We start from the raw sequence: 26,777 nt of genomic DNA on the forward strand, positions 1-26,777 counted from the left end.
CCCAGGTCAAGTAGACATATTAGCTGAATTTCTTCACAGGGTGTGGTAGAATGAAGTGAGCTGACCCCAGTGGGAACTTGACCAGAGTGGCCTAGCCCTTCTGTCTCCTTTGTGTACTTGAAAGGTGACCAGGAGGCCTGGCTGCTCAGCGAGAGTTAAGGCAAGCCGTGTGGCCAGACAGGGCAACACGCTCTGGTAATCCCAGCACTTAGGAAACTGAAGCATAGTTTAGGTCCAGCCTGGACTACGTAGGGAGTTCCAACTTCAACTCATAGCGGCTTACATCAGAACAACAATAAAGGAGCTGGAGAGATGCTCAGCAGCTAAGAGCGCCAGCTGCTCTTGCAGAGGGCCAAGGTTCAGTGCCCAGCACCCACATGGCAGCTCACAGGGGATGCGGCATCCTCTCCTGAACTCCACAGCACCAGGCGTGTACACAGTACACAGGTACTCATGTAGACAAAGCGCTCATGCACAGAAACATGAGTAAATCTAAACACTGAAAATGTTTTAAAAGTACAGTGAGGTGGGCAGCTCACACCTAGGCCCGGCACTCGGGAGGCTTCCGTGGAAGGAAAGGTTGAGCCAACCTGAACTACATAGCAGGACCCTGCCTCAAACAAATAGATGGAGGAGAGAACAGACTGGGGAGAAGCGGTCAGTGAAACACGTGCCCCCACAGGCCCGTGTTGAGTTGGATTGTCAAAAACCACATTAGGAACACCAGGCACGGCGGTGCACCCCTGTGACCCCAGCACTCAGGAGGCAGAGGCGGGCGGGCCTCTGTGAGTTAAGGCCGGTCTGGTCTACAAACTAGTCCAGGACAGCCAGGGTTACACAGAGAAGCCCTGTCTCGAAAAACAAAACAAAAAAGAAAGACAAACAGACCATGTGTGCTGTGGCAACAGTCCATAATTTGTGCACTAAGGCCTCTGGTCTGCTAACCTAGGCCAGTCAGGGAGTCCCAGTGTCCCAGGCCAGTGAGAGAGTGCACAAAACACACACACACACATGCACACACACACACACACACACACACACACACACGTGCACACATTGTTTGTTTGTTTGTTTCAAGACAGGGTTTCTCTGTTTAGCCCTGGCTGACCTGGAACTTGCTCTGTAGGCCAGGCTGGCCTCGAACTCACAGAGATCCACCTGCCTCTGCCTCCCAAATGCTGGGATTACAGGCCTGGCCAGCTCACATTTTCTAAAAGGGTGTGGGGGGAGAAAAACATGTTTTCTTGATTTGGTCTACTCTGCAGATGAAAGGATTGAGACTGGATGAGGTCATACAGCTCCCTGGAAGTCACAGAACTAAAGCTCAGTTGGTAGGATCTGCATCCAGGTCTCTGGAGCAGAGTGGGACAAGGCTCAGAATTTGATGAGGACAGGAGAACAGGAGGGCCTCCATTCTGCCTCCCCCTGCGGAAGGGGAATCAAGGCCCAAGTCCTCAGCCTTCGACTTCCCCTTTGGTTCTCCCGGGGACCTCGACTGTGGGCAATGTTTCTTCACCGGCCCCTCCCTGGAGAAATTAGGATGAAGCAGGAGACAGGAAGAAAGGTCCTGAACAAAGGCAAAGAGCTGTTTGTAGGAGACAAAGTGGTTAGACATCAAGAAGGACTCCTCAGCCCTCTCTGGGAAATTTTTGGAACCCATCCAGGGGCTGCCCCTGCCAGTGGGTGCAGGGGCCTAGAGAGACCCTAGTCCTCCCCGCCTGGGGTTCCAAAAGCCAGGGGGGAAACAGGGGATGGCCATCCTGCTTCCGCATCCTCCGTTCCCGACACTGGAGGGGAGGCCACTGTGGGATCTGGGACTTTCCTGGGCAGCTAAACATTCTGGGAAATCTGAGACAGAGCCAGGGCGGGGCTTGTGCCAGGCCTCCCTCCCTTTCCCTGTCCTCGGTCCCTGCTGGGTCCCCAGGCACGGAACCTTCCACCCCTGTAACTGCCTTCCCTTCAGGCCAGTAAGATGGCTCATGGGCAAGGGCTTCTTGCTGCCAAGCCTGCAGGAGTCTGATCCCTCCGCCCCAATGGCGGGAGAAGAGAGCTCACTCTTGCAAGTGGCCCTGAGCACTGCATACCCATGGCACACAGGATGAGTTAGGAAGCAAATGTGAGTACAGGGTCTGTAAACACAGTCTCCTGCTTTAGACCATGCTTCCTCCTTCAGCCCCTGTAACCACCGCCCTGAACTCACCTCCACTGAGAATCCCTTCCGGGTAGACCTTCTCCTCCTCCCTCAGACCCCCATCTTCTCCCTCATAAGCTCACCTCCTCCCTCAGACCCTCATCTTCTCCCTCAGACCCTCATCTTCTCTCTTATAAGCTCACCTCCTCCCTCAGGCCCTCACCTCCTCCCTCAGGCCCTGACTTTCTGCCACAGATCCTTTACCCCAGGTCCCTCCTCCATCCCCACACAGGGGACCATCAACACCACCTCTGAGCACCTCTGAGCCTGGCACATCCACTTTGTGCCACCTGTTCCAGACCTGTGAGGGCCAGCCCACTTCCCTGCCTGTCCCAAGGTGGCTGACAGTGCGAGAGTGACCCCTAAAGCCTGCCTCCGCCTCAGCTCCCCTCTCTGAACAGGGTTTCTCTTGGGTCTGAGGGACCCAGAGGGGTGGGCTGGCAGAGGCAGTGAGCCCCTCTGTGCAGGATGATCCCTTCCTCTCCCTTACTGTTCCCCTTCCAAGCAGGCAGGCAGGGTGGCACTGGCCTGCATCCAGAGTAAACTGAGGCTCAAGAGAGATTGGCTACTCCGAGTTCACACAGGGAGAAGGTCATCGAGGTCACTGGGGACAGGAACCCAGGGGCCTGGAATGCCAGGAAAGCTCTGCCGTCAAGCTGCATCCCAGCTCTTGTTGTGTTACATGTATAACGTTTATTTACTTAGTGTGTGCTTGTGTGCGCACAGGAGGCCGGACATGTGTAAGGTCAGAGGACAACTTGTGGGAGTCGGTTCTCTCCCAACCGCGTGGGTTCTGAACACTAAAGTCACCAGCCTGGTGCTAGCACCCTCACCTGATAAGCCATCTCACTGGTCATTTGTTCACTTAGGGGGCCATGTAGCCCAGGCTGGCCTCAAACGTTCTCTCTAAGTAGCTGAAGCGGGGCTTTGCCCTGGCTTTCCTGCCTTCACTTCCATGGTGCTGGGGTAGCCAGGCATACACCACCACACTAACCCAGTTTGCGTTTGCGTTTTGTTTTTGACTTATTTTATTGACGATAGGTCACCATAAGTTGCCCAGGTTGGCCTTCAACTCTCTCAGTAGCTCAGGCTAGTCACAAGCTTTCTATCCACTTGTCTCAACTCCTGAATGCCTCCCATTACAGGCGGGTAGCCTAGAGGTGATATTTGAACACGGGTCTGGGCCTCTCCCCGGCGGGAGAGACAGAGGCGGTAGAAGCCATAGGGAAGGCGGAGGAAGCCATAGGGCCCGCTGGCACCTCGAGTCTCCCAAAGCAGGTTAACCATCCACCTGGGCGCGGCCTCAGCCGGCCAAAGTCCCCTCACACGCTCCGTACCCACTCCCGCCGTCCCAGAGAACCATCGCGGAGGGCACAGAGACCAAAAGGAGCAGGAAAATGGAGACGGTGGCTTACACCTGCCGTCTCAGCACCTGGAGGCAGAGGCAGGAGAGTTCTTGGCCAGCCTGAGCTACAGAGATCCGGTCTAGGGGAAAAAAAAAAGTCAGTGACCAGGACTCGGAGACAGGTTTGTAGAGACACATGGCTATCCAGAGAGAGAAACAGGGGTCCCGAGAATTATCTGGGCAGGTTTGCGATGCAATGCCCATTTCCCCGCCTCCCTAACTGTCCAAAGCCGCCCGCCCCGCCCCCCGCCCCGCCCCCGGTGACTCAGTGACCTGGACTCAACCCCAGCGGCCCCACCTCCAGGGATGTCCGGGAAAGCCCCACTGCGCGGCTCCGCCCCACGGCGGACCTGGAGGGGGCGGAGCCCTGCCCCGCCTCCCGGCTCTGCCTTTCGGTGAGGGCCCCAACCAGCCGGGCCTGTTCCCCACCCGCCAGCCCCTCCTCAGAGTGGGAAGGGAAGTGGGGAAAGCTGAGGGAGTCGCCCCGAACACCCAGCTCCCCACAGGCCGGCCTTGAGCCCTGCCTTCGGCCTGCTTCCCGTGCTCCCAGCTCCAGAGCGGCGTCCCCCAGCCTCTGGCTCTAAACCTCTTCTCTTTCTCTGCTCTGGGATTCAGCCCTGCTGCCTCCTCCGAGGCCCGGGGCTCAACCCTGCAGGACCCGGCAGGGAGACGCTTTGGAAGTGGCCACCCCGTGCCCTGTGAACCGGGAGCCAGACCCTGCCCCGGAATGGGCTTTCCACTCCCACAAAGAATCTGAGCCCGCCCTGACGGCGCAGGCCTGCCGTTCCCATCTCCGGAGCCAGGCAGAAAGAGTCCAAGTTCAAAGCCGTCGTGGGCTACTTAGTCATAAAAACGGAAAGCAAAAAGGGCCGGGAGATAGCTCAGGGCTGGGACGATCGATCGATCGATCGCTTGCTGTGCCCAAGTTCCTAGGCTCCAACACTGCAAAAAGGAAAAAAGGAAACGGCCCAGAGAGGGAAGTGCATGGCCAAGGTCACCCAAAGAGGAAGTAGGAATCAGGATTCGAACGCGTGCCCTAGCAATTCGGTGGCCTCCGAGAACTGCAGGGTTAGAGCAGGGGCGAAGACGGAGACTCAGAAGCGCTGCAGAAAGGCACGGTAGAGGCCGTGGCTGCTCACAAACAGCCTGAGAGCCACGGGATGCAGAGAGGGCGGCTACGGGGTGCGATTCAGGGAGGGGTCTGAGGAGCATGTAGGAGGCCCCTGCTCAACCAGCGGAAAAGTCCGCCTGTTGTGGGGGTGCAGGCCACAGCCTTTTGGGAGGCGATGGGAGGTAGAGACAGGAGAATCGGGAGTTCAAGGTCATCCTTACTACAAGGCCAACAGGTAACCTGGACTACCTAACCCCTGGTCTAAGGAAAAGAAAGATCGCGGCACAGCGGAGCGGTGCAGGTGTCTTTCCGGCACTTAGGTGAAAACAGGAGGATCAGAAGTTCAAGACCACTTTCTGCTGCTTAGTGAGTTCGCGTCTAGCCTGGCCTGCATGAGCTCCAGTCTAAGAAGGCAGAACAGGGAGACAGGGAGAGAGATCTCAGGTCCGCAGACCCAGGCTGAGCTCCTGGCCAGGGCACACTGAACAGGGCGGCGGGTGGGGACCAGGAGCACCGGCTCCGCCTCCGAGACGCGGGTCCAGGAAACCCCTGGGGCGGACGGGTGGCCCCGAGGGCCCGGGGGCGGGGAGGCGAGAGGCGGGCGCCGCCCCGGCTGACAAAAGTCCCTTCAGTTCAGTCGGCGGCAGGGGAAGTCCCGCAGCCCGGCGAGACCGCCTCCCCGTGCCGAGCTCGCCGCGCGCCCCGGCGTCTCCGGGCGGCCCGATGCCCCGATGCCCCGCGGGGGCCATGGACGAGGGGCCCGTGGACCTGCGCACCCGGCCCAAGGGCGCCCCGGGCGCCTCGCTGCCGCTCCGCAAGCGCCCCCTGCGCAAGGCGTCCCCGGAGCCCTCAGCTCCCCCAGGCCCCACCGAACCCCTGGACGCCCTGCACGGCGGCGGCTGCGAGGTCCTGGCCGTCCCCGGGCCCCCCCACGGTGTAGCCAGGCCGGAGGCGCTTTACTACCAGGGTGAGTGACCTCTTCGGGAGGGCCAGGGCCGGGTGGGGGCCACCTGAGGTCAGCAGAAGACAGGACACAAATAGATGGGGTTCCTGGGAGTTGGGGCTCTGGGGTGGAAGCTGGTATCCCAGAGACAGCCAGAAAACAGGTTGCAAAGCCCAGGAGTTCAGAGTGCCCAGGAACTGAAGGCCAGAGGGTGCCCCGGGTTCAGACGGCCTGGCAGGGGATGTCAGCAGGCAGTGTCCAGTGGCGCAGAGATGGGGCCCCAGGACACCCCAGAGTCGCAGAATCTCAGGCTGGGAGGGACCAGGTGTTCAGAGATAGGAAGAATTGTCACTCGGGCCCTGGAAACTGAGGTTCTGGTATACAGATTGGGGGAAGGGGCGTAGAAAGAGACCAGGGATCTAAGGAGGCCGGTACCTTAGGTTAAAATCTTGGGAGCTGAGGTTTCAGGGGACATAGGAGCGCAGGGGTTGGGAGAAAGGCATTAGGGTTCTGAGCACCCCCAGGTTAGCCACGCTCTACATGATGACACGCAGAGCCCCAAGGACCCCAATACTGCAGAGCCCCAAGGACCCCAATACTGCAGGTGCAGAGGAGTCGGAGAACAGAGCCAGCATTCTGCACAGCTCTGTTTGTGCTCACAAATGTCCCTAGGTCAGGTGGCCCTAGGGGCAGGCTTGGGGACTGAGGGTTTTACAAAGAGAAACACAATTAAGGAATTTAGAAACTTAGGTCTGAGGAGGAGGATTCAGGGACCTGGAAAAGTGGGACTTCAGGGAACCTCAAAGCTGGTCAGACAGCAGGAAGCCGGATACCCTTCTCTCCAACCTTTATATCAAGGAAAGGGGCACCCCTGCACTGGCCACCTTTCTATCTGCTAGGTGGCCCAGAGCTGCTGACTTTCTCTGGGCCCTCCAGTTTCTTCAGCGTCTACCCTGTCTGTGTGTGTGTCAGCTGCATAGCAGAAGGGCTTCCTAGGCCTGATGAGAACTCTGTCCTCTGTTTTCCCATCTGTGCAATGGTCCTTCACAACAGTTTCATCTAAAAGGGTTCTAGGGCCACGTTTTCTGACTGTCCCAGCTCCCCAGACCCACTATGTGTTTACTGAGCACCCAACACCCACAAATTAGTCTATCACTAATTCCTTCAGCTGCAAAATTACTCACGGTGTAATCTAGTAACGGGGGTCCCCTTGCCGGGTGTTGACAGGGCTCGCTCTGTCCCTAACGGTCCTTTCTGTAGATGGAGGTCAGATGTTGTGAGAGAAGAGCTGGGATCTGGGAAAGAATGAGGATGGGGGATGGGGAGGGGGGAATGAAGGGTGCAGCGGTTGGGAGGAGGGACCCGAATGAGAACATTGTCTTGGGCCTTGAGGACCGGGAGCTAACACGGCCTGGGATGGCCAAGCATGGTGGGGCACGCCTGTAATCCCAGCACTTGGGAGGCTGAGGCGGAAGGATCTCTGTGAGTTGGAGGCCAGCCCGGGTTACATAGTGACACCATGTTTCAGAGGAAGGGTGGCGGCTTAGTAGAACTTGCAGTTCTTGCAGAGGAAGGAATCTGGTTCCTGGCACCGCAGGGCAGCTCACAACTGCCTGTAACTCCAGTTCTGGGAGTGCAATGCCCCCTTCTGGCCCCAGAGGGCATCAGGCAGGCATGTGGCACACAGGCAAAGTGTTCACACACGTTAAAAATTAACACAAATGTTGAAAGTGATAACTAAGAATAGATCTCTAAAAGAAAAGGAACCTTGGGACAGGAAAGATGTTTCAGCAACTAAGAGTACTTACCTGAGCGGAGCAAAGTGTCCCACACCTGTAATCCTAGCACTCCGAGAGGCAGAGGCAGGACTCTGTGAGTTCGAGGACAGCCAAGGCTACACAGAGAAACCCTGTCTCAGAAGAATGAGAGAGAAAGATGACTTAACTGTGTTGCAATGGACTTGAATTCAGACCCAGCACCCATGTTGGGATTTATAACTCCCTGTAACTCCCAGTTCAGGGGATCTGGTGCCCTCTACTATCCTCCATGGGCACAAGCACAAGTGTGGTGCACACACATACGCTCAGGCACACACAGAGACAGAACATTTGAAAAGAAATAAATCAATTTTTTAAAGAAAAAAAGAGAACTCAATGGTAAAAGAAGTGCTGCAGGTCTGTAATCCCAGCACTGAGGAGATGGAGGCCAGGAGGCAGGGGGTTAGAGTACCCTCACTGCATAGCAAGTTCAAGGTCAGCCTGGGCTGGGAGAATGGGAGCAGGATGCCTGCAGGGAGAGCCCCTCACTGAGGGACTGTGGGTCTGGTCTTACCTGTGCCCTTCCTCTGTGTCTGCCTTATCCAGGACCTCTGGTACCCATCTACCCTGCTATGGGCGCCCCCTTCCCGCTGCTGAACCTGCCTACACACCACTACCCCATGATGCAACCCATTGAACACCCCCTTTCAGCTGACATCGCCTTGGCTACCCGTGCAGATGAAGACGGAGACACGTGAGTGAGAGGGTGTGAAGGAGCTCAGACCCCCACAACCCCGGGGAGGTTAGGCTCTGCCTCCATGGCTCGCTGCCAATGAGCAAGACTCTCACCATCTCTGAGCCTCAGTTTTCCTCCCACAAAAAATGGGCACTTAAGAGCATTCGTTGGCTAGGACTGCTTTTGGGGGATGGTGACTTTTTTTTTCTTCTTGGTTGTGGGCTGGGGAACTGAACCTTGTGCTTGCTCCAACCTTCAATTTTTATCATAATCCAAATATAACTGTATGTATGTTCTCATTTATTTTATTATTATTTACGTATGTAAGTGTTTTGTCTGTGTGAATGTCTGTGCACCGTAAGCAGGCCCGGTGCCTGAGAAGGCCACAAGAAGGCATCAGATCCGTTGGAAATGGAGTTACAGATGGTTGTAAGTTTCTATGGGTCTTCTGGAAGAGCAGCCATCACTCTTAACCTCTGAGCCGTCTCTCTAGTCTCCACCCTATTTTTGAGTCAAGGACTCACTATATGGCCTTAACTGACCCAGAACTCACTCTGTAGCCCAGGCTGGCCTCAAACTCACATAGATACGCCTTCATCCACCTCCCTTCATCCGCCTCCCGAGCCCCGGAATCAAAGGTGTGCGTCGCCACTCCCAGCTCTGGGAACTGTATTTTATCTGCTGATTTTCTGGAGGTGTTAGACACACATGTGAGATTCAGAAAACTTTTACACCTGTAAGCCTCCTTTTGGGGAGGCTAAGGGCAGAGGCTGGAGAATTCATGAGCTCACAGCCAGCCTGGACTACAGAAAACAAAATGAGGAGTTGGGGGTGCAGCTGTCTTGCTCAGGAGGCCCAGGATCCAGCCTCAGCCCCACAGACGACCCCAAGTGTCCTTTAGCTGCTCCTGTATGCACCTAGCATATGTGCCTTCAGGGTGTGTACACACTCACAGTCATGAACCCTTGGCAGGACTCGCACCAACGGAAGCCGTACTCTCCCTGACTTCCTCCAATCTTGGATCATTTCTATCACAGTCCACTTCATTCTTCCGAGGTCGAAGCCTGCTGGGCTGATTTCCCAATCCTTTGTCTTATCTCTTGGGTATCTGCTAAGCCAGGGGAGGGTTCAGGCCTGGGTGGAGCATATAACAAATGTTCCAGGCAATTGACTACTGCCATTCAATCAACAACCAACGTGGGCATGAATCTCAGCTGGCTGCTTCTAGCTCCTCCATGCCTCAGTTTCCCTCTCTGTAAAAACAGGAATCTTATCTTGGAAGAGACAAATGCTTTGTTGTGTTGAGCAAAGGTCACGTGTAGTCCAGACTGGCCCGGAACTCACTCACTGCCTAGCCTAGGACACCTAGATCCTGTTTTCCAGCTCCCAAGGTTGAGGTTATAGAGCTGCTGCCACCATGCCTGGCCCATCTTCTTCATCAAATTGAGACAGGGTCTCACTATGTAGCCCAGGCCAATTCATAACTCACAGCAATCCTCCTGCCTCAGTCTCCTGCACACTGGGGTGATCATGTGGCTGAAATGCTTTATTAAAAAAACAAAAACAAAAAACCCCTACAACCCTCCTGGCTGTTGTGGGACCTCAGTTTCTGTTTGGAAACCAGGCCTGGTCATAGACCTTTCACAATGCTGTATACACAAAGTACTCAGAACAGGGCTGGGCAAAGAGTAAGTGCTCAATACTTGAGTAGGTAATGTTTGAACAGAGCTAGTCGGTAGGCTAGCGCGTGAGTTCCAGCAGGAGAAAGTGTCAGAAGTCCTTCAAGGACTCCATAAACTAGCGGCCTCCCACCCCAGGGGCCAAGTGCAGAGCAGGTTTGATTTGTGTCCGTCCCCAGGGCTGGCTGCAGCCGGCCCTCCCCCTCCTCCCCTCCCCCCCTGCAAACACTTCTGCCTCAGCTGCCGGCTGGGGGAAATCCCTCCCCGCGCGCCGTGACCGCAGCCCAGCTGCTCTCCTCCCCACGTCAGCACCCTCGCAGCCGGCCCCTCCCGGCGCGCCCTCCAACCTTAACCCCTTCCGCTGGGGCTTACCGGAATGGGCAGCCGGCCCGGCCCCGCTTCACACGGGCTGGGGGAGGGGAGGGCCGGGGCGCCGAGCGCCCACCCCGGAGAACCCGGGGGCCTGTTGTCCGGCCTGGGCTTCTTCCAGGGAAGCAAGACTCCGGAGCAAGGGAGCGCGGTGCGGCTCAAGCTTGTAATATTCCCAGCTAGCTCGGGGGGGGGGGGATCGCCTCCAGCTGGAGGCTAGCCTGGGCTACAGAGGAAGGCCACCTGGAGCCCCAAGAGGTCAGGAATAGGAAAATAGGCAAATCTTTCTGCCAGCGAAGTGGATGCGCGGCTGTGTGCAGCAGAGTCTCAGGGCAGGAGCTGGGGGGTGCGTGCCCGTAATCACAGAACTAGGGAAGCCGAGGCTCACAACAAAACGACGGTGCGTTCCGTGCGTTTGAAAAAAAAAAAGAATAACGGGGTAAATGCCGCAGCGCTGCGGGCCTCACCTCCCAGGGACATGAAGAGAGGGCGCTTGGGGAACGGGTTGCTAAGCAGAGCTACGACGATGTATTTCTGAGGTCCCAAGAAAGACCTTGGAGTGGATGCCAGGATGGGGGACCAGGAGGCAACTGAAGGCTGGGCCGGGCGAGGCTGCCCCAGGACTTGGGGTTCTGTCTCCCTCCTCCCCCACTGAGAGAGTGAAAGTTGGGGTACCAGGGGGTGACTAGGTAGATCCCCGGCTGGCCAGGCTTCCCTCCCCCGGGAGCAGGAAGCCCGGCCCCGCCCGCCAGACCTGTTACTGGAAGGCCGAGGGCCGGGCCACCCCTCCCGTCCCCACTTCCTCCAGCCCCGCCCCACCCCCTGCGGCCCGCGCGTTTATGGGAACTGAAGCCTGGACGGTTTCTCTGAAATCATTCGCTCCCTCTGCCCTCGCTTAACCCCGCCCGCGCCGGGAGGGACCTAGGTGGGCGGCGAGTCTACCAAGAGGCTGCGGGGGGGGGGGGAGAGGGGGGTGCAGCGAAGCCAAACGAGGGGGCACTCAGGGCCCTCCCCTCCCCCGGCATTTTCTATTTCGAGCTGCTTCCTACTGTCGGGATCCGGATTCGGGGATTCGCCTGCTGCACTCTGTCCTGGCCTGTGGCGCTCCTGTGGGAAGGGAAGGAGGCCTTGCCGCAGGCCTTCGCTAGGAAGCGCTGCTGTGCGGTCTGTATTCCCTCATCCAAGCCCCTTGGACCCCCGACATTCCAGAACTCCCTTAGAATAATGGGGGGAGGTAGTTTGAAATGTGGATTCACTGTGTGCTCACTGTACCTTTCTGCCTTGGCAAGGATCTGGTTAATAAGAGGCACCTAGTGCTTGAGAAAGTAGATGGTTTTTTGTGTTTTTTTTTCCTAGTGCTGAGAATGGACAAGTGCCAGAGCTTTGTACTTCTTAGGCTAGATTCTAGGCAAGGGCTCTATCACTGAGCCACCCCCCAGCCCCTCACTGGGGATTCTAGGCAGGGGCTCTATCACTGAGCCACCCCCCAGCCCCTCACTGGGGATTCTAGGCAGGGGCTCTATCGTCCTACTTCTTCCAAACACATTTTTGTTTTGTCCTTTTGAGAGGATTTCTCTGCGTAGCCCTGTCCCTGAACTTGCTCTGCAGACCAGGCTCGCATTAAACCAGAGATCTGCCTGCCTCTGCCTCCCAGATGCTGTGATTAAAGTCATACATAGCCCAATCTAGTCTCAAACTCCCCACCCCCCTTTCAGATGCGCAGCAACTGTGATTGGTTACTAAACAGACTTTATATGAAGGTCATTCAGGGATGCGGAGATGGCTCAGTGGGTAAGACAGTTGTTGCTCAAACATACAGGACCCGAGCTTGTAACTCCAGCACAGGAAGGGAAAAGCTGGGACTGACAATCCCAGGGCTGGAAGGCAAAAGGCAGGAAAATCCTGGAGGCCCACTAGCCAACCAAAGAGCTCCAGGTTTAATGAGAGACCCTGCCTCAAACAATAAGGTGGAGGAGTGATGGAGGATAGTTTCTGACATCAGCACTAATATGTAACCTCAAGTGTGCACTCACACACCATTAATGTACAGGTACGAACTCCACACACACAGAAAATACAGAAAAAAAAAGATAAAATAAGCCAGGCGCAGTGGCACACCCCTATAATCCCAGCACTCAGGGAGGCAAAGGCAGGTGCCCTCTGTGAGTTGGAGGCCAGGCTGGTACAGCCAAGGCTACACAGAGAAACCCTGTCTCAAAAAACCAAAAAGAAAGAAAGTAATAAAATATAATAGAGGGTGGACTGGGTGAGAGGGCTCTTAGAGCATGTGTAAGCCTGACGACCTGAGTTTAATCCCTGATACTCCGTGGGAGAAGGACCTGACCTCCACTTCTGCAAAGTCAAATGCATACGTGCATGAGTGAATAATAAACAAACAAAAGCCAGGTGCAGCAGCTCACACCTTTCATCCCAGCACAGGGAGGCAGGCAGATCTCTGAGTTCAAGAAGAGCCTGGTCTACAGAGCGAGGCCACGCTGGTACAGCCAAAGCTTCACAGAAAAACCCCGTCTGGAGAAAAAAAAATGAAACAAACACAAACAGAAAACTGTGAGCCGCCTTACCTGGCGTTTCCTCCTTCCGGTCAAAGCCTGCACTCCATGGACAGCCCTGAGCTGTCTTCAGCTAAAGGCAGAGGCCTGACAATGAGCTCATGCCTCACTTCACAAGGAAGGCTGGGGAAGTGGTCGCACAGCACCCAGGTGACCAATGGGATGGATTCCTTTTTTCTAGACAGGGTTTGTCTGTGTAGACCTGGCTGTCCTGGAACTCACTCTGAAGATCAGGCTGGCCTCGAACTCACAGAGACCCGCCTGCCTCTGCCTCCCTGAGTGCTGGGAGGGAAGCATTTCTTTATTCAGTTTGTAGTCACTGAGCACCTGCTGTCAGTGCTTTCTAGGCTCTGGACAGGGAATGGCATTCTGTCTAGTGGAAGTAACATTATTTTATTTTGGTTTTATATATTTTTTATATTTCTTTAAATTTTATTTTATGTGCATTAGTATAAAAGTGTCAGATCCCTTGGAATTGACATTACAGACAGTTGTGAGCTGCCATGTGGGTGCTGGGAATTGAACCTGGGACCTTTGGAAGAGCAGGCACTGAGCCATCTCTCCAGCCCTCTATTTTGGTTTTTCAAGACAAGGTTTCTGCCTTGGCTGCCCTGGACTCGCTTTGTAGACCAGGTTGGCCTCAAGCTCACAGAGATCCGCCTGCTTCTTCCTCCTGAGTGTTGGGATCACTGGCTGATACGACATTATGATTGATAGATTAGATTAAAAAAAGTGATGACAAGTTGGACAATGAACAATGGAGCAAATTGGAGGCAAATGTGGCAGGGGGGAGAGGAAAGGGCATGTGGGTCTGCCATAGTACCTCAGCAGAGGCAGGCCTGAGGGTGATAGGCCCTACAGATAGCCAGCGAAACTGTTCCAAGCACACTGAGAACTGTGCAAAGGCCCCAGGCAGTAAGTGTGGCACACGACATGGAGGCCAGTGTGTCCAGAGCAGAGGGAAGAGAGAGCATGGAGATGCTGTCAAAAAGAGAAATGGAAGAGGAGGACAAGATGACTTAGCCTTGAGACGCTGAGGCAAGAGGATTGCCAAGTTGAGGCCACTACTCAGAGCTACAAAGGTAGACCCAAACCCACTCACATAGGGCCTACCCATTAGTGATGTCTCAAGTCTCACCCAAGACAAAACCATAAAGTTGAGGACAGCTGGACCATTCAGTGAGCTCAGGAACAGCCTGAGTTACATAGTAAAATCCTGTCAGAAAAAAATCATGTGAAGGCTGGGAGAGCCCCTGCCTAGAATCCCCCAGAGAGAGGTTGGGGGTGTGGCTCAGTGGTAGAGCCCCTGGCCAGAATTCCCCAGTGAGGGGCTGGGGTGTGGCTCAGTGGTAGAGCCCCTGCCTAGCAGATAGAAGGGTTTTGTCCATTGCACCACTTTAAACCAAACACTGTCTGGTTTTTTTAATAATTCACACGGGGCCTGTCATTACATTAACTGAGTTTGGAGGGGAAGGCGTATCTGAAAATGTTGCTCTGACTCTAATGTGAGGTTCTGACAGGGAAGCCGGAAGCCGGAGAGCCTGGGGGCGGGGGTGAGGTGGAATGATGCCCCAGGGAGCCAGTTCAGGATGTCCCAGGGTGGTTAAAACTGACTGAAAGCATCCACACAGCACTTTGAACAGTCCAGTGACCAGCCCCTAACCCCAGCGATTGCTCCTGTGTCCCCTCAGGCCTCTTCACATCGCCGTGGTTCAGAGAAACATGGACATTTTCTACCGGTTGCTCGCCCTCTTCAAGATCGGGTGCCGGGGAGTCGACGTGCACAACAACCTGCGGCAGGTGAGCTGGGCTGCGGGCCTGTGGCTGGAGGAGAGGGCCCAGCGGGGAGACGTGGGAGCCAGGCCCGGGGAGGAGCCAGGCCCCAGGTCCCGGGAGGAGCACAGCCCCCAGGCCCCGGGAGGAGCAGGCGGTGGAGCTGGGCCCCGCGGTCTGTGTCCGTCCTCCAGCATTTGGACCGCTGCATGGGAGCGGATAGAGAGCCTGGCCTCCAGCAAGGTACTTTAGAAAGGTGTGTGGGCAGGAAGGCGTCTTGGCAGGCTCAGGCGCCTGCCGCCAAGCCTGGCAGCCGGAGTTGGAAAACTCACGTCCCCAAGTTGTCCTCTGACCTCCACAAGCACGCAAAGTAAATAAACGTCTCAAAGCAAAGCAGGCACACTGAAGCCAGCACGGCGGGCAGCCCACTCCCTCAGGTCCAGCAGCTGGGAGGCGGAGGCGGAAACCAAGTCATCCTGGGGCTGCCGCGAAGCAGGTCTGGGGTCAACGCGCGCCCCTTGACACCCTGTCGCACAACATCCCCCACCCCACCCTGAGAAGGCTCCGCCGCTCACTCCGCCGGGTTCTGGGGGAGACACAGGGGTCTCCTGAGTAGGGAGAGAGGTCGGATACGCTCCTCCCGGGACTCGGAGACCCCATGAGTGCGACCCCTCCCTCGGCTCTTCCCTAGACCCCGCTTCACCTGGCCGTGATCACCGGGCTACCGGACATGGTTCGGCTCCTGGTGATCGCCGGTGCCAGCCCCATGGCCCTGGACCGGCACGGCCAGACCGCAGCCCACCTGGCGAGCGAGCACGGCCACCCCGAGCACCTGCAGGCGCTGCTGGACAGCGCGGCCCCGGGCTCGGTGGACCTGGAGGCTCGCAATTACGAAGGTGAGCCCCGGAGGGCGCGGGGGAGGCCGGCGGCGCCCGAGCCCGGGCCGAGGCCTGACCGCGCCCCGCCCCCTCTCCTCAGGGCTCACTGCCCTGCACGTGGCCGTGAACGCGGGCTGCCAAGACGCCGTCCAGCTGCTCCTGGAGCGCGGCGCCGACATCGACGCCGTGGTGAGCCGGCGGGCGGGAGGGCGGGGGCCGGGGGCGGTGCGGGGGCGGGGCCGGCGGAGGCCCGGGGTGGCCCAGGGTTCCCGACTCTCCCGAGGCTGCGCCGGAGGAAGGGATGCTCAGGAGGCTGGGCCGGAGGAAGGGATGCTCAGGGCCTGCGGAAGGAGCTGAGGCATCTGTGTTCCCGCAGGATATCAAGAGCGGCCGCTCCCCCCTGATCCACGCCGTGGAGAACAACAGCCTGAGCATGGTGCAGCTGCTGCTGGTGGTTCGTACCCGCCTTTGGCTTCTCCCACCCCCATTCTCCCCAGGGACCCCATTTTCCAGTTCAGACCCTGATTGCTCTTCTGCCCTGCCTCGAACTCTTTCCTTCAGCATCTTATTTGCAAATTCAAGTTTCTTTCTTTTCTTCCGTTCTTTTTGTATTTTTTATTTTATTTTATTTTGAAAGGGCCTCACTATGTAGAATTGGCTAGCTTGCAACTCACTTGGTAGACCAGGCCAGCCTGGAAAGCAGAGATCTGCTTGCCTCTGCCTCCCAAGTGCTGGGATCAGAAGGTGTGCGCTGGAGCCACCCCCTTTCTTCCTTGCTTTTTGTTGTTCATAGGTGTTTTCCCTGCATGTAAGTCTGTGCACCAGGTGCCTTCAGAGTTCCCTGAGGTCTCGGATCCCGTAGACCTGGAGACACAGACGGTTGTCTGTGTGTGCTGGGAATCAAACCCTGTCCTCTGGAAGATCAGCCAGAGCTCTTAACCAATCAACCATTTCTCCAGCCCTCAAGTTTATTAATCTTTTGTTTGTTTTTGTTTTTGTTTTTGGTTGGTTTTGTTTTTTGTTTTGTTTTGTTTTGAGACAGGGTCTCACTACATAGACCAGGTTGGCCCTGAACTCAAAGATCTTTCTGTCTCTGCTTCCTGGGGTTAAAGCATACCTGGCCTCCTTTTAAATTTTTTTAAAATCAGATTTGGTTGGCTATATTGTGGAGGTCAGAGGACAGTGCGTGAGAACCAGTTCTCCCTGTCCACAACGTGGAGTCCTGGGGATGGAACCCAGGTCAGTCTTGACAGCAAGCACCTGAGCCATCTCATCAGGGCGATGGCTGCTTTTCAAATCTGTTGCTTCGCTTCCTGGTCCGCCAAGTTGTACGTTCCTCCACTGTCACAACGCCAGCCTCGGCCTCGCCCTGGGGTGGCAGTATGAGCCCCGCTTCTGGCTTTCACCTTGCCCGGTCCTGCTCTCATTCCACCTGCTGTCTGAGTCGAAGGACTTCCCTCCTAAATCCTCCCTTGCATAACCAGGCCACAGCCTCTTCTAGAGAGTAGCTTTCCTCCTTGGAGTCTTCTTGTAGCCGAGGCTGGACTTGAACTCACGTCGCAGCTCCCATCAGCCTTGAACTCCTGATCTTCATGCATGCATTCTCCAAGTGCTAGGATTACAGGCCTGTGTCATCTCTGATCCCAGCCGTCGGGGTCACCGGTGTGAGCCCCAGTTGTGATCACCTGTCCCCCTCCCTGAGCTGACCCAAGCCAAATGAGGCCACTGGCCCACGTGGCTCCTGACTCGAATGCCCCCCTCCCACAGCACGGAGCCAACGTGAACGCTCAGATGTACTCAGGCAGCTCGGCCCTGCATTCAGCTTCTGGCCGCGGACTCCTGCCTCTGGTGCGCATGCTGGTGCGCAGCGGGGCTGACAGCGGTCTCAAAAACTGTCACAATGACACGCCCCTCATGGTAGCGCGCAGCCGCAGGGTAAGTGCTGGGGACTGGGGGCTGGGGAGGAGCATAAGTTTAGGCAGGCGAGGGAACAAAAATGCCTGAAAGGGAGTGGAGGGGAAACTGAGTCACACATCAGAGGAAGGGCCTGCACATCCTCACTTGGACACCTCGGTCAAGGGAGGAGAGGAAGAGAGAATGAATAAAGGCTGCGATGGCCGTGGGGTGACCCTCCTTTTCCCACAGGTCATTGATATCCTAAGGGGGAAGGCCTCTCGGGCCGCCTCAGGGTCACAGCCCGAGCCATCCCCGGACCAAAGCGCCACCACGTCCCCCGAGAGCGCCAGCCGCCTCAGCGCCAACGGTGAGAGTGCCCTGAGGCCTTCGGGACCCGGAGCCAGCTCAGCAGGCCTCTCCCCTAACCCTGGTCTCTCTCCTCCGCAGGCCTCCTGTCCACGCCAAGCTCCTCACCCTCGCTGTCTCCCCCGAGGGACCCTCCCTGCTTGCCGGGGACTCCCCAGAACTTCTTCCTCCCAGCTGCATCTTCCCCTGCCTTCCTGCCCTTCCCAGGGGTCCTCCGAGGCCCGGGCCGGCCGCTGCCTGCCTCCCCGGCTCCGGGAAGCAGCTGAGACGGAGGGGGGGGGCAGATCCGGACTCAGGAGGGGCCTCCCTGCCCGTGGGGACCACTCTTCGGGAAACTGTGAGGACTCGTTCTGCTTCCCCCAGTCTTCGGGACCAGGTTTGCACCGAGGCACCTTCTCCTGAGCACCTAACCGCACTCTCACGCCTCCCTCGCCCAGGACTTCCGGCCCCACCTATTCTCAGGCATCCAGGCTCCGGGCTGGAACCTAACAGATGTTCCATCCCAGAACCGGAGGAACCAAAGGACAGCCCTCCTCTGCCAGCCTCCGCCCCGAGGGACCTGGAGGGACAGAGGGGTCGGAGCAGGCACTGATCACAATGTAAATTATTCGGTTTCGCTCAGATTTCTTTTGTAATAAACTATTTTTGTACCATATCCCTTGCCTTGACCTGTCCTAGCCGGGTGCACCCATGGGTGACTTTGTAACGTATTCTGCTGGGGAAGGGGGCTCAGGCTGGTAACCGCGATGGAGTCACTGGGGTGTCGCGACATCTTCCCCTTGGATGGTTAGGGTCCGGAATGCTCTGGCTGTGGCCGTTTCTGAGGAACTCTACAATTTACGTGTCACTCTGGGAACCAGCTGACTGTGGTGTTTGGGTTTAAAGACACACACACACACACACACACACATATATATACCATATAATGAATGGTATATGTAATTATATATTATATGATTACAACATATACTTACATGTTATACCATTATACATAGTGCATAGTTTTATATACTTATACAATATATTACAAGTATAATACATACTTATAATTATATAAATATTCAGATATAAAATATATCTATATATAATATATAATAATATCATGCAATATGTTATATAATTATACTATATACTTATATAGTATATAATTACATTTGCATATAACTATGTTATGCTTATATATCATATAATATAAAAGTATTACAATTACATAAGATATATAATTAGATAGTATATGAGTAAAAGTGCACATTATTCCAAGAGGGGTTTGCTGAGACTGAAGCGTCAACCAAGCACCATGCAGGAACTGGACCTAGTCCCCTACAAAGATGTAGCAGATGGACAGCTTAGGCCTCATGTGGGTCTTCTAGTAAGGGAAGTGGAAACTGCATCGGACATGGACTCATTTGCCAGCTTTTTGATCACTTTTCCCTGGCTGGACTGCCTGGCCAGGCCACAGGAGAAGAGGACGCGCTCAGTCCTGATGTAACTCGAGCTGGGCTGGACTGGAAAGGGAGCTCCCCTTTTCTGACGAAAAGGGGAAGGGTGAGGGGAGGAGGGATGAGGCCACAACAAGGATGTAAAGGATGTATACATATATATATATTATACTATTCCTATAATTTAAAAAAAAGTATGTATAGCCAGGCGTGGTGGCACACGCCTGTAATCCCAGCAGAAGCAGATGGAGCTCTATGAGTTCAAGACCAGCCTGGTCTACAAAGTAAGCCCAGGACATCCAAGGCTACACAGAGAAACCCTGTCTCAAATAAATAAATAAATAAAACCCATATTGCATAATTACATAAAGTATAAGAGAAGACATAAAATATATACAACAATAAATGTATGTAACACAATGCTTGTGTGGTGTGTGCGCACATTAATGTGGGGTCAGAGGACTCAGTTCTCGCCCCATCCTGTGGGCTCTGGGAATCAAACTCTGGGCCCCAGTCTTGGCAGCAAGTTCCTTTAGCTACTGACTGTATCACCATCTCTAGTCAGCCCCCATTTTAAGTTGTGTTTTGGTTTTGTTTTAGTTTTTATTGCTATTTTATTCACCTTGGTGTTCTGCCTCTGTGTATGTTTGTGTGAGGGCGTCAGATGTCCTGGAATTGAGATTATAGATAGTTGTGAGCTGCCATATGGGTGCTAGGATTTGAACCTGAGTCCTTTGGAAGAGCAGCCAGTGCTTTTAACCACTGAGCCACCTCTCCAGCCCCCTGGTTTTGGTTTTAATTTTCGTTAACTTTTGTTTTATTTGGGACAGTCTCATGTAGTACAGGCTAGCCTCTAGCTGACTACAGGACCAAGGGTGAACATGAACTCTTGACCCTCTAATTCCCAAGTCCTGGGACTATAGTCTTGCAGACATATGCCAACATACCTGACTTGTTTTGTTTTTTTTTATTTTTATGTATGTGTCCATGTGTGCCAGCCTGAGGTCATATGTGGCATGTGAGGTCAGAGTGTCAGATCCCCTAAAACTCGAGTTGCAGGTAGCTGTAGGACGCTTAGTGTGGGTGCTGAGAACCGAACCTGGATCCTGCGCAACAGCAGTAAGTGCTCTAAGCCCGGGGGGAGAGTGTTGAGACAAGGTCTAACTGTGTAGTCCAGGCTGGGACTCACAAGTAGGCCAGGCTGGCCTTGAACTCGCAGAGCTTCCCCTGCTTTACTTCCCGAGTGTTGGAATTAAAGGCAGGAGGCACCAAGCCCCTGGTGTGGAAGGGGGGAGGCAGCTCACAGACTGGGGAGGGGTGGCCCTGCCTCGCCCTCCTGAGTGCTGATATTACAGGCCTGAGCCTCCACACTTGACTAAGGATATGGCTATCTGAGGGGGTCTCTATCCAGCCTGCCGTGATCTGAGAGATGCATGCGTGTGTAGATGGCCCTGGGCGACAGGGTGCTGGGCCCCCAGCCTCTTGGCAGGGTGTCTGCACGTACTCAGCTCCCTACGCCAGTGTTTCTGGTCCTGTGGTGTTCTCTGCAGTTAGAAGAAATAAGGCGCAGACTAGGTGCCTTAAAATCAGGAAAAGGCAAGCCTGTCACCCCAGCACTGATACTGAAACACAGAAGCACCGCGAGCTGAAGGCCAACCTGGGCTACGTGGGGAATTCCAAGCCACCCTGGGCTGCACAAGATCTTGTCAAAATAAAATAAAGTAAAATCCAAAAAAAAAAAAAGAGGAAGAGAGAGAGAGAAATGAAAAGACAAGAAACAGAAATTTGTCCTTTTCCCTCCAGGGCAAAAGTCTGTCGCTGTCACAGGGTAGTGCTCCCTCGGAAGCTCTAGGGAGGATTCGTCCTGAAAAGAAGAAGGGGGTGGGTAGGTCTGTGATTCAATGAGATCTATCCCGTGCAGGCCCAGCTTTGGGCAACCCCAGGCAGTCCACCCAACCTCTGCCTGGTAAGGCTGTGTGCCCACCCCTGCCAAACCTCTCTCCCTCTCTCCCCCCACCCTCTCTCTCCCCCCACCCTCTCTCTCCTTCCTTTTTCTTGAGATTCTCACTGTATTTCAGACTGGCCTTGCTCCTCCTGCCCTTCCCTCCAGAGTTTTAGGGTTACAGCCTGGCCAATCACCGCACCGGGCTGAGAGCCAGTTCTGAAGTGGACTCTCCAGCACCTAACCTAGTCTTTGAGCTGAGGGGAAGGGAGCTGAGATGTGAGGTCTGAGAGGAGGACAGTAGCTGAGTTTGGCGGGGCTGGAGGCCGGGAGTTGAGACGGGGTCTCCGTAGCTCATAGTAACTCTTTTTCCCCTGGCAAACCCTGAGATCACAGTGCGTGCTGCCGGGTCCGCTGAAGCTTTAATTCCAGGGCCGTGGCAAAACAAACAAGGAGTTTCTCAGGGCTTGGCGGTTCACGCCTGTAATCTTAGAGCTCTCAAAGCCGAGGGCTGTGCGTGGAAGCCAACCTGAGCTACATGGTGAGACCTTGTTACGAGAGAGAAGGAGGGCTGGAGACGTGATTCAAAAGGTTAAGAACCCTGGCTGCTCTTAAAAAGACCCAGGATCGGTTCCCAGCCCCCACGCTGTGGCATATAACACTCTAGGTAGGTCCTGGGGATCCAGTGCCCTCTTCTGGCCTCCTTGGGCACTGCACGTGGTGCACAGAAATTCATGCCGACAAAACACTCATAGATGAAGTAAACACCCACGCAGATGAAGTAAAATTTTAAAAGGAATACAGAAGGTCCGACTTGGTGGCACACGCCTTTAATCCCAGCGTTTGGGAGGCAGAGGCAGGAGGATCTCTGTGATCTTGAGGTTGGCCTGGTCCACAGAGTTGGAAGTCCCCCACCACCACGGAGAAAGAAGGGAAAGGGAGACCACACAACAAAAATAGGAATGTAAAAAAAAAATATCAAAGTAACAAAACAAGACCAAATCCACATACCGCATGCCTCACACCAAACCTCACATATTACACCCAACAAACACCTCAGCCGGAAGGGAACCGAGTTCCTGAAGAAAGCTTCCGTTTATTTATCTGTGGAGATGGACAGCCGCTGTGCAGAGGTGACAGGGCGCAAGACACACCGGAGATGGCATGGTTGTCTCCTCTGTGTGGGTTCCAGAGGCCAAACTTGGGGAGTCAGGATTTGTAGCCCAGGCTGGCCTTGAACTGATGGAGGCCTGCCGCTGCCTCCTGAGTGCTGGGATCAAAGGCCTGCGCCACCACACCCGGCCTAAGTGTCTTTTTCTTTACAAGGGAAACTGAGTTTTCTCTTGGAAGCACACCCCCAGGGAGAACCTACACACTCTATTTCTAAAGGAAAAGAAGAAAACAGACCGAGGAGACAGCGCAGTGACAGCAAGGCAACCTGAGCTTGTCCCCAGCACTGCAGAGAAGAGCATCAGTGTGTCACACACCTTTCACCCAGCACTGTGGATGTGGGGACAGGAGGATCAAGGTGGTTGTGGCCTGCTCTTTGCTTGGGGGACCAGCCTGGGCTACAGGAGACCTCTGCCCCATTTCAAAAGAGTGACGAGACCAAGCGTGCCACACCTGACCACACAGTGGAGACCACCAGGCCATCTCCAGTCACATGTGCACAGGGCTCCTCCATCGTGGCCAGTGTGACTTCCTCACCCCTCACGTTCTCCACCATGAGAGTGGCTGATGAGAAACCGGGGTTCAATGGCTGACCTTAGCAAGCTAGTTCCTTAAAACAAAGTCTGGCTCCTCCGTACATGGGAATCCCCACTGTGGCCGTCCTGGCCTTGACTGGGCATGTGTCCTTTCACGGCCCCTGGAGATGGGCAAAGCCAGACGGGGAGAGGGGTGGGGCCCTCTGTGGGGTCTCCAGTCTGCTACTTCGCCGCTGTGGCCAAGTCCACAGTCACGGATTCAGCACCTTCCTCAGGGTCACGGGGCATAGTTTAAAAATGTCATTTGTTCTCGATACCCTGTACACACCTAGACACGTGAGCCCGAGGCTGCCAATTCCTAAGTGTTCGGTGGAACTTCAAAGATCTGTTTCTATTTCTATGGCTGCGTGGGGGTCTGAGCGTGTGCCACACGTGTGCGGGAGGCCAAGGAGCCATGAGCTTTAGGCGTGTTTGCACAGTTGCGCAGACCCATCTGACGCTCCACAGGTTGAGCCGCTTGTATCAGCACACACCTCTGAGCCCAGCCCCCAGAGGGCTGAGGCTGGGGGCTTTTGCACTCAAGCTTAGCCTGGGCTACAGGGTGAGGCCAAAATGAGAAGCAGGGAACAGAGGGATATCAGGATGGCTTCGCAGGTTCACGGCCTGGCTTTGCACACACGCGCGCGCGCGCGCGCACACACACACACACACACACACACCGCCAAATTCAGGACCAGCAAGACGGCGCATTTGTAAAGAAGCTTGCCACCAAGCCTGAGGAACTGAATCTAATTCCCACGGGGTAGAAAGAGAGAACCAGCTCTTGCAAGTTGTCCTCTGGTCACAGTGGCCACATGTGCACGGTGACACGGACGGACGGACACACAGGCAGACAGAAGGATAGACAGGTGCATAGAATGACAGGTCGATAGATGGATGACAGATAGATAGACAAACAGACAGACAAGCAAGCTGGATGCGGAGGTGCAGATCTGTAACCCCAGCATTACTAACGATGGGAGTCAGAGGGAGAAAGGATCTCCTGGAGGCCTGAGCGCGCCACCTCGCGGCGGCACCGGGCACAGCAGTGGAGACAGGGGACTGAAGACACCGTCCTCTGACTGCCACACACACACACACACACACACACACACACCACGCACGCAAACACAAGAAAGGGAAAGGAAAGGAAAGAAATGGAAAAAGGAAACTGAGGCACAGAATGGGAAGATAGTGATTTTCTGAGTCCTCACCATTTCTGAGGGTTGTTCTTTTGTTATGTGGGGCTCAGCAGAAAGTCCAGCTTTTTTGTTGTTGTTTGTTTGTTTTTGGAAAGGGCTTCTCTGTGCAGTCTTGGCCGTCCTGGACTCTCTCTGTAGAGCAGGCTGGCCTGGAACTCAGAGACCTGCCCGCCTCTGCCTCCTGAGTGCTGGGTAGAGGTGTGTGCCATCACCACCCAGAAGCCCAGGGTTTGGGTTCTGTGTGTATAGAATTTCTAAATCTGGGCCAGGGAGATGCTCAGTGGGAAAAGACAGGTGTCATAAAGGCCGCCGAGTTCAGATCCCCGACCCCACAGGGAAGTATTCGGGACACTGCTTCCTGTCAGCCACAACACAAGCACAACTTAGTATTTTCACAGAGATGAAAATGTGCAAGTCTGCTCTCCTCTGAGGCCATAAAGGGAGCTGGGGTGTGGGTGTGTGTGTGTGCGCATGTGCATGTGAGGGTGTGAGTAAGTGCCTGTGTGAGTGACTTACTGCTTCAGAGAGGACAGGGGAGGGAGAGCGCTCTAGGCAAGGCTCGGTGGTGCACACATAAGCCAGCATTTTGGAGGTGGAGGCAGGAGGATTAAGAGATCAGGGCCAGCCTTGGCTATGTTTAGAGAGGGTAACTACATAAAAAGAGGGTGAGCCAGGCAGCGGTGGCACACACTTTTAATCCCAGCACTGGTGAGGCAGAGGCAGGGGGATCTCTGTGAGTTCAAGGCCAGCCTGGTCTACAAAGGCTACCACAGAGAAACCCTGTCGCAAACACCATAAAAATAAGGCAGGGGGCATTATCTTAGGAGAGAAAATCTGAATCTGGGGTGTGAGCAAAGGTGTCGGTGGTGACTGAGTTTAGGGTTGGGGCCGGGGCCAGCCACAGGCAGAGGCACTGGAGCGTGTCCTCAGATCCCCAGGCAGGGAGGCCGGAAGGCTCTCCTCGGGTGCCCTCTAGCGGTCGGGATCAGTTCTGGCGGCATTTAAACTCCAGCGGGCACCCAATCAAGTGTGCCGCGTCGTTAAACTCTCACACTTTCTCAGGACTGAGGACACACGCCCGTCATTCATCTCAGCGCTGAGGAGGGACACATCTGTTTCAGCACTCCCAAAGCTGAAGAAGTCACAGACGGTTTGAGTCAAGCCTGGGCTCAGATAGGAGGCTGGAGAGGCGGCTCAGCGGTGCAGAGAAGAGGACCTGGGCTCAATTCCCAGCGCCCACGCCGTGCTTCACAACCCTGTCCAGTTCCGGGGATCCCAGGCACCGCTTGCACACAGACATACATGCAGGGGAAACACGCACGCACATGAGACAAAGTTAATTGCTTCAAAACTAACAAAGAGGGAGCTGGAAAGACGGCCCGGCAGTTAGGAGGGCTGAGTGCTCCCGAGGCTCAGTCAGCAGGAAGCTTAATGCTGCCGGCGGCTCCAGCTCTGGGGATCCAGAGCTGTTTTTTGACTCCCTAGGATACCGCCACACAGGAGTACATGACCCCACACAGACACACAACTTAAACACAAAGCCTTGACAGAAAGACCTTTAAATGAGGTTTGAGGAGAGCCAAGTGTGAACCTGATCTAGGCCATGCAGGACACTTTCATGTGTATCTCCCACTAACTTTCAGCTTTTAAGTCACTTGCAGGCTTTGGGGTGTTTTTATTGTTGTTGTTTGGTTTGTTTTTAAGCCTACTTTATTTGGGGATCCTGAACGCCTCTCCGTCCCTTCAAAGCCCCGATCCTAGGTGTGAGACAGAGAAGATTAGGAAGAACAGGGGATGCAGGCCTCTTTAAACTCAGTTCCTGGGGGCGATGGCACTCAGTGTCCCTGCAGTCCAGCCAAACAGCAAACAGCAGCCTCCTCCTCCAACCTCCGGGGCTTCTCTCTCTGGGAGCACCTCAACGTTCTCTCTCTCTCTCTCTCTCTCTCTCTCTCTCTCTCTCTCCCTGCATGTATGTGTGTGTGTGTGTGTGTGTGTGCTCCTGTTTATGCTCAGACTCTGCACAGCTGGCAAAAACCACACCCCACACATGAGGCCGTTTCCCCCTGACGAGATCATGTGCCCTCGCACGAGGCTGTCGTCAGCTGTGGAGAAACAGCCTTCCAGCACCCCACACCTGGGATTACAACAAACCATATTTATAGGACAGAACTGATTCTTTTTGAAAAAAACAAAACTTAATAGGTTTTGGTTTTTGTTTTGTTTTGAGACAGACAGGGTTTCTCTGTGTAGCCCTGGCTGTCCTGGAACTCAGATGTAGACCAGGCTGGCCTTGAACTCAGAGATCCACCTGCCTCTGTCTGTTTAGTGCTGGTATTAAAATTGTGTGCCACCACTGCCTGCCTTTCTGTTTCTTTTTAATAATAATAAATTTAATTTTAATAAAATATAGAAAAGGATGGCTGGGGGTAGTGGCACATGCTTCTATTCCAGCACCCAGAAAGCAGAGGCAGATGGATTTCTGTACCTCTGTAAGCATGAGGCTAGCCTGGTCTACATGGCAAGTTCTGGGCTGTAATAATGACACCCTGTCTCAAGAGAAAGAAAAAAGAGAAGAAACTTATTACCATCTTTTCCTGAGATCCTCCCGCTGGTCCTAATGTGTGCTAATATATATCCCAATGAGTCCCAATATATGCTAACAGACTGTTACATGATATTTGAATTTTTAAAGTCACCTATTCTCCTTATCTCATAGAAATGGAACTATAACATACAGAGTAGCTTTTATTTTTATTCATCTTTGGGGGAGGGAGT

General features: G+C 54.6%; 1 protein-coding gene across 1 annotated transcript; it reads left to right on the forward strand.

Annotated features, from left to right (window-relative positions):
- Nucleotides 1-5,339: 5,339 nt before the first annotated feature.
- Bcl3 (BCL3 transcription coactivator) lies at nt 5,340-18,329 on the forward strand. Its single transcript, XM_021642161.2, has 9 exons — nt 5,340-5,674; nt 8,014-8,161; nt 14,453-14,561; nt 15,226-15,430; nt 15,513-15,601; nt 15,789-15,866; nt 17,180-17,347; nt 17,558-17,675; nt 17,756-18,329. The coding sequence occupies exons 1-9, from the start codon at nt 5,431-5,433 to the stop codon at nt 17,938-17,940; spliced, it is 1,344 nt and encodes a 447-aa protein (XP_021497836.1). The 5' UTR covers nt 5,340-5,430; the 3' UTR covers nt 17,941-18,329.
- Nucleotides 18,330-26,777: the final 8,448 nt, after the last annotated feature.

Source organism: Meriones unguiculatus, chromosome 1, assembly GCF_030254825.1.
Source record: "Meriones unguiculatus strain TT.TT164.6M chromosome 1, Bangor_MerUng_6.1, whole genome shotgun sequence".
In the NCBI taxonomy this organism is placed as follows: Eukaryota; Metazoa; Chordata; class Mammalia; order Rodentia; family Muridae; genus Meriones; species Meriones unguiculatus.

Bases quoted from the DNA above. Each gene is read 5' to 3' on its own strand.
- Bcl3 (XM_021642161.2), top strand. From the start codon at position 5,431: ATGCCCCGATGCCCCGCGGGGGCCATGGACGAGGGGCCCGTGGACCTG. The intron at 15,431-15,512 runs GTGAGCCCCGGA...CCCTCTCCTCAG, and splicing joins GGAGGCTCGCAATTACGAAG to GGCTCACTGCCCTGCACGTG. The intron at 17,676-17,755 runs GTGAGAGTGCCC...TCTCCTCCGCAG, and splicing joins CAGCCGCCTCAGCGCCAACG to GCCTCCTGTCCACGCCAAGC.